General features: G+C 42.8%; 1 protein-coding gene across 1 annotated transcript in view; it reads right to left on the bottom strand.

Moving 5' to 3' along the window:
• RYK (receptor-like tyrosine kinase) overlaps positions 1-7,462 on the bottom strand; it is a 100,577-nt gene that overhangs the window by 81,000 nt on the left and 12,115 nt on the right. Inside the window, exon 3 of the mRNA XM_023527395.1 lies at positions 1,174-1,248. Within this exon, the coding sequence (XP_023383163.1) occupies positions 1,174-1,248 (75 nt within the window). The remainder of the gene's footprint in view (positions 1-1,173; positions 1,249-7,462) is intronic.

Genomic DNA, 7,462 nt, shown 5'->3' with positions numbered 1-7,462 from the left:
GCGCGTCGCCGCCACCCCGAGAGAGCGCGCGCACGCACGCGCCGCCGGCTTTTTGTGGGCCGGGGCTGGGCTGGGAGCGATCTGATTTTAAAGTGCAGTCGCCCGCGAAGGGTTCTCTGGTCACCCTGTAAAGGAGCCCGCCCCCGCCCCACGTTGTCACCAGCCTGCTGTTTACTTGTCTATTGTCTGTAACATCCCCACCCCGGCGGAGAGTGCGGGCAGGCTGGCTCGGGCCGCTCCTGCAGCCAAGTGGGCTCCCCAGATCTACGGAAAATCTCTAGATGAGGTCGCTCTGGCTGCGAAAGAGAAACTTACTTTTCTATTTAGTTAGAAAATGCAGAAAAATAGAAAATCACCTTTTATCCCACCATCGGAGGTCAACATTAACATTTGTTTGTTCTCATGCATATATACTCTGTACATTTATTCTCCTAAAAGATATTAGCAAACTTTAGTAACCTATTGTTAACGCGTTACACATTTTTATATTTTGTAGTCATTCTGCGTCCTTATTATCAACCTGCATCTGGGATTGTTAACATGTGGTTTATGTCAGGCGTTGACAGCGCCCTCTCCAGAATGTCACGTTGTGTGCAAAAGTGTGTCTGTCTCTTGAGTGCGTGCTTGTGTCTGTGTGTGCTGTGTGTATGCTTGAGCACACACAGAGAAGCGGTATGTACATCTCATCATTTGTCCTAGGGAATCCCTGTCCCTCAAAGAGGTTAAGAATCATGGGTATTCATGTTATGTAAATGTCTAACCACAATGCTGTACATCTGAAACTAATGTAATATTGAATGTCAACTGTAATTGGAAAAAAAAATTTTTTTAATCATGTATACACCTTCGCTTTTTTAAAGGCAGCCGAGCAAAGCTGTGGGCAGATCTCTGGGCCCCCTGATGTGTTTATGTGAGCCACCCACCACCATCACGGTCAAATTTGCTCTTCTCTTCTCTCTCTGGGTGAGGCTTCCAAGGGTCCGTGCCAGGTACCCCTCTCTCTCTGCCAGGTTTCCAAGGGTCCCTGCCCTGATCCGAAGCCTCCCACCCACCCACTCCTGGGGAAGCAGCTGTTCCCAGGCCAAGCAGCTTGAATAGCAGTTGCTACTAGCAGTGAGGCCCTAGGAGGCAGCTATTTTTATCCCCTGAGGAGGCTGGGAGAAGAGAGAGGTTGATGAGGCCGGAAGTCCTGGAACTTGATTTTCCTCCCTCTGGAGAGGAATGGGTTCCATTTAGATATAAGCTGGCCTCAACTTATGAAGCTTCAGCTCCCTCAGCAAAGATTACTGTGTCCATCATCCTACAGGAGGAGGCTGAGTGAAGTGTGAGGGCTGAGGAAAAGTGCTGCAGCAGACACTGGGCCAAAACCACAAAGGTCAGCAAAAATACTTCTGCTGGGGCAGCCACTGCTTTTAGGGGGCCAGGGCTCTGACAAGGGCTTGGGACTGGGAATGTGCAGTGTGAACAGGGCTCCCAATTCAGCCAGGAGGCATTTTTTTTAAAGGATGGCATATTCCCAGCATTTTTGAAAATGGCTCACAGTGCCCAAGTAAGGAAGCTCTTGTCTTCAAGGCAATCTCTTCTTAAGAGTCTGTGATGTAAACAGAGCAGAGCTTTCAGTCAGGCCTGGTAAGGTTCTGGTACTTGTCAATGATGTGACCTTGAGAAAATTACTTAAACTCTCCAAGCCTCAGTTTTCTCATTCATAAAATCAGGATAATAATGCCAGACTCACAGGGCTTTTACAGGATTTAATTGGAGAAGATGTGAGTAAAACTCCTAGGCTGCCTCTAGACTGGGTGGGTGTCACACCCATTGTTATCTTTATAATGATTAATCCCTTCCCTCTCATGACCACTTCCTAGAAAGTTTCATCACCAATAATCTCCTAACCTTTCAAACCCAGAATCCTCAAGAACTTCATTCAATATAGCACCAAGCCTGGCCCAGAGCTGAGATGAATTCATTCGTGCCAGATATCATGTGTGGTAATGGAACACGGGGATGAGCAAGGTGCTTTCTTGAGGACACACTAGAAACAGATGTTTACAGCACATTTTCGTCAGTGCTATGAAGAAAATGTTAGTGGTTTTCAAAGTATGGTTCCCGGAATATCAGGATTCTCACCTGAGACCTTGTAGAAATACAAATTCCTAGACCCCACCTTAGACTAACAGAAGTAGCAACTTTGGGGGGCAGCAATGCACAGAGAAGCGGTATGCACATTTCATTATTTGTTCTAAGGAGTTCCTGTCCCCCAAAGAGCATCACAAGCCCTCCAGGTAATGCTGGCTACTTTGTCAAGAACATTTCAGCTCTACTATCTCTCCTTTGAATTATTGCAGTTGTCACCTCACTAATATCACTGATTTCCCCTTATTCCTTTAGTCTGTTTTCAATGCAGCAGCCAGAGCCATGCTGTTAACCATCAGCCAGATTATGTTGATCCCTGGCTCTTAGACTACCAATGGCTCTCTAACTCATCTAGAATAAAAGCCTAAATCCTTACAAGGTATCAAGTCATTGCTCACTCTCCACTTTCCTCTCTACCCTTCTGATCTTATCTTCTTCTATTCTCCCCTTATTCAATTAGCTCCAGCCACAATGGGCACAATACAACTTCAGGGCCTTTGTACTGCTGTTCCCTGTACGTGGAATGCTCTTCCTTCTGACATCCACGTGGCTTCATCTCTCATTTCTTCAAATCTATACTCAAATGTTAACTTCTAAATAAGATTAAAAATTGTGAACTTCCCAACACTTTAACTCCCCAGAGAAAGAACCAGTTCCTGGTTTCTCCTGTCTCTGCAGGGTACTTCATCTCACGCATGGGTCCCAGGAGGCATCCCCTCTCCCTTCCTCAGCAAGGTGTGGGTGGCAACTTTTGAAATTTCCCAATAAACTCAGTGTGAAAATGCTGGGAAGTTCTGACCTCAACCCCCTGAGGTTTCTTTGCCTAGAGGAAATGAAGGCCACAATCATCACCAAAATTCATGCATTGTCCCCACTGTTGGTTTGTTTTGTCACTGTGGTTGACCTTATTCTGCTCCTCCAGGAATCAAATTTCAGAAGGCCTGGAAAATACTGTCATCAGGACTTGCTTTACTACTCCTAAAAAAGGCTAGCCTTGGGCTTAAGGTGCAGCAGGGTGGGCGAGTGGAAACCCTGGGGGCGAAGGGGGGGAGGCCTCAGGGATAATGGAAATGACTGGGATGATCCATGCATGGAGTCTGATGCTCAGCTCAGAGTCCCACCTCATGTCCACAAGGATAGACACCCAGTCGTGAGAGCCCTGAGAACAAATCCCCAACCCGTACTACGCTCACTCAGCTGGGGGTTGGATCCTATGGCTTTAAGTTCTAAAAACAGCCCTTTCCTTTGCAAGGAGCAGTTGGGGATGCTGTTCTGTGTACTTTAGGGCAGTTTACTTTTAAAAAGTTATCCTTCCGCAAGGAGCATATTAACCCACTGTGTTGTGAAGGAGTCAAATGGCACAGAAGTACACAGAGTGAAATATGAATGTCTTCCTTGACACAAACTTTCCTCTCTCTCCCACCCCTTCCGGTCTGGTGTATGTTCTTTAGCCCTTTCTCTAGACATTTACCTACATATACATGTATTTAGGCATGCAAATATGTGTGCTTTTATTTGGTTTTACAGAAATGGAATCATAGAAAAGGAAAAGGGCTACACGATTTGCTTTCTTCACTGATGAAAGTAAGTCGAGGTCTTGAGGATGCTTGCATAACAAGACATACAAAGGTTAGTCATGGTGTTCTTTTGGTTGGGATGGACCATGATAGATTTTACAGTTCTGGTGATAGACTGCATATCCTTGCAAATGCTTCTTTGTGCACATGTGTATTTTATGAAGATAGATTCTCAGAAGTGGAATTGATGAGTCAAAGGGAATTACCTTTTCGTGTTGATAGGTTGCTTAATTGCCCTCTTAAAGTCTTTAACAATATCCACTTCCACCAATAATATGAATGAGACAAGGTAATACAGTATATCAGTGTTTTTCCTTTTGCTTTTGACAGTCTGGGGAAAGAAAAATAACTCATCGTTTAATCTGCGTTTCCCTCACTACTAGTGAGGTTGAGCATATTATATATATTTATTGCCCATTCGATTTACTTTGTGAAGTATCTGTCCACCTTTTGCTTGTTTTTCTAGTGGGTTGTCTGTCTTCTTATAGATTTGTAGATAATTTCTTTTACTGTACCCCTTGTCATTTAACGTTGGTTTGATGTCTTTTGGTCAATTTAAATTTTGGATTTTTATTTTAAGTAAATCTACCAATCATTTTCTTTATGGCTTCTGGACTTTGCATCTTACTTAAGAAGGACTCCATAATTAATAGTTTTTAAATATTTTTCTTATACTTTTGTACTTTTCTCTTTATAAAATGAGCTCCTCAGTCCATCTGGAATTTGTATTTATATATGGCATATGACATGATTTTATTTTTTCCATATGGGGAACCATTTGTCTCAAACGCTATTTTTTGTTTTTAATGAATATTCTACTCTTAGTAGTTGCAATCAACTGTATTGGTCAGGGTCCTCCGGAGAAACAGAACCAATAGGAGAGAGAGATAGAGAAAGAATGATTTTAAGGAATTGGCTCATGTGATTGTAGGGGCTGACAAATCTGAAATTTGTGCAGCAGGCCAGCAGGCTGGAAATTCAGGGAAGGGTTGATGTTGCAGTCTTGAGTCTAAAATCTGCAAGCCAGAAACTCACTCAGGCAGAATTTCTATGCTACTGTCTGGAGACTGAATTCCCTCTTTTTCTGGGAACCTCATTCTTTGCTCTCAAGGTCTTCAACTGATTAGATTGAGGCCCACCTACATTATGGAAAGCAATCTGCTTTATTCACACTCTACTGATTTAAATGTTAATCACATCTAAAAACACTTCCACAGCAGCATCTAGACCAGTGTTTGACCAAATAACTGGGGCACAAGTTAACACATAAAATTAACTATTGCAGCCAACCTTTCTATTTTTTTCCTTTTTACTACATGTGGCTATATATTGTTATTTATTCTTGTCGACGTTGAACAACACGTATTCACAACATGTTGACTCCTGTGCTCAGCCACAGCACTCCAGGCATCCATGCTACCAAAGAATTTGTAGGGTGTCATTTTCACTTGTGTTATAATCACTCCATGGTTTTCCCAGACCCACATACAGGAAAGCTCCACTGTTACTAGGATTTCACTGGATTGAATTTCCTTTACTGGCTTCATTGTTTTACTGAAGCTGTCTCTAACCTTTTCATTTATTTTACTACAAATATAATCACAACAAATAAACAGTATATTTGTAACACAACGCATCCTTCGAAAATATCTTTTTTAAATGGTGATGTTGGGGTGTCTACTATGAATTCATCAGCCAAAGAAAGAAAATACATTGTTTTTTCCCTATTCAAGAGGATCTTTAGCTTATGGTATCCTTAAATGCTTAAGGTCAGCCTGGCTCTCCTTACCCCCGGAGAGAGTTACCAGACCTGTGCTCTCAGGAGCTTGGTGAAAGCCAAGGGATCATTTTGTAAATTATGTAAATGTCTAATCACCAAGTTGTACATCTGAAACTAAAATAATATTGTATGCAAACTATAATTGAAATATTAAGAATATTTTTTAAAAAGAAGCCAAATTGTATAAATACGAAGTGAGGCTGGGGTCTAGGTTAGGGCTTCCAGGGAAGGAGAGATGTATCCAGCTGCCAAGAAAACATTGAAGAGTCTGGGAAAGGGGAGTGTTTTAGGTTTCATGAGGAGGCTGGGTATCTGTGGACACTGAGTGGCAGCCCTGGTTGCCACAGGGGCCCCTATAAGCAAGCCCTGTCTGTGATAAAGGCCCTGGGAGGGCCACTTCAGAGTCCTGCCTGGAATGACAGTGCTAGTCCAAGCTGAAATCCAAATCTACACAGCAGGAATAAATACCCCTTCTGGTGGTCCACAATGACTGAGAGACTCATCTCTTTCCATTGTTCTGGACTAGATAAGCCTGATATGATCCAAGGGAAAGGGAAAGAATCGTAGATGACTGGCACAAGACTTCAGAGCCAGGTTTTATTTGACCGAAAAAATAAAGGTGGATGCCACCACTGCAATTTAAATACTGTAGTCCTTACCTATTAGGTATGTGTTCTTTTAGATCTGGGCTCTTTTGCCTCAGTTTCCTTCTGCTAGATTCTGTCCTTTCTCTCAAAGCCTGTGGAATTCCTCCCTTTACTTAGAATATCCCTTCTCTTCAGCATCTGTCTCCACTCAATACTATCAGGAAATATATGAGACCCTGCAGGACTCAAATGACTCTTCATTCTTCTCATAGAAAATATCCTCCTTATGGGTCAGTTTTCATTAACCGAAACCTCTGCTTAATGCAATGCCTGCATTTCCTCAAAGTAAATGCTAGTCTGTAAGGGAAGCTAGAGTTTCCAAACTCTGTTCCATGATCCACCAGTTTGGTAAGAGGTGAAGAGTTGTTCCACCAAAAACTGTTTATCCAGTAAGTTTGAGAAACATGGCACATAAATGCCTGGTTTTGGAGAATCGAATTAATCACATATTGAATTAACATATTGAAGATGGTGAGAAATCCTACTAACTTTTACTTAACTCACTAATTTCCATACTTAATCACGAGATGCTTTTCTCATGGCACACCTATGAGCATCACCAGTTCTGTAGATCAAGGTGGGGAAACTGGTGCAAAGGGAGGAGCATTAGACTTGGAATGAGAGGAACTTTGTCCTCATCCCCTGAGCCCCTTGAGCGGGTCACTGTGTTTCCTTGAATCAGCCTCTTCCATTTGCAAGTGAGGTGGAAACGATGTTTTTATTCAGACGAGATTGAATCTGATTATAATTAGAAAATTGGGGCCTATGGAGAAGCTGAGAGTTTATCTAAGAGTAAGGAGAGAGCACTGAATAGCAAGGAGACAGATCTGGGTTCAGACCCCAACTCCCAGACCCCCTCCACCTCTGTGGCCCCAGACACATTGTAGGTCCTTAGATATAAATGGGCTTAAGAACATCAATTCTGCAACTGGAATTCAGAAAGGAGGACGTGAGATTGTGTATGCAAAGCACCCAACCAATTGTCTGGCCCATAGAAAATGTAGCTGTGAAATTATTGCCTTAGTGATGCTACCACACAGAGGAGAAATAGCAACACTCTTGGAAATTTAAATATAATTGATTTGAAACCCCGCCTTCATTTCCAATTAGGTTCACTCCCCGCCTCCCACCCCCTCAAAAAAATGCCCTTTTGTTTCTAGGATCTACAGGCTCCAATTTCATCCTACCTAGAATTCCTAGTGTCTCCGGGGGCACCCTCCACCTCTGTTCTTAGTTCTCTGAGCAGATCCAGACAGAACACAATCTTTTTCTTCCATTTTCAGGATTACAAGGGGCAGTGTTTATGTAATAAATTTTATTAAAGA

The sequence above is a fragment of the Pteropus vampyrus genome, unplaced genomic scaffold, assembly GCF_000151845.1.
Source record: "Pteropus vampyrus isolate Shadow unplaced genomic scaffold, Pvam_2.0 Scaffold1, whole genome shotgun sequence".
In the NCBI taxonomy this organism is placed as follows: Eukaryota; Metazoa; Chordata; class Mammalia; order Chiroptera; family Pteropodidae; genus Pteropus; species Pteropus vampyrus.
The sequence above is the reverse complement of the archived record's forward strand: the minus strand, read 5'-3'. Positions and strand labels throughout refer to the sequence as shown.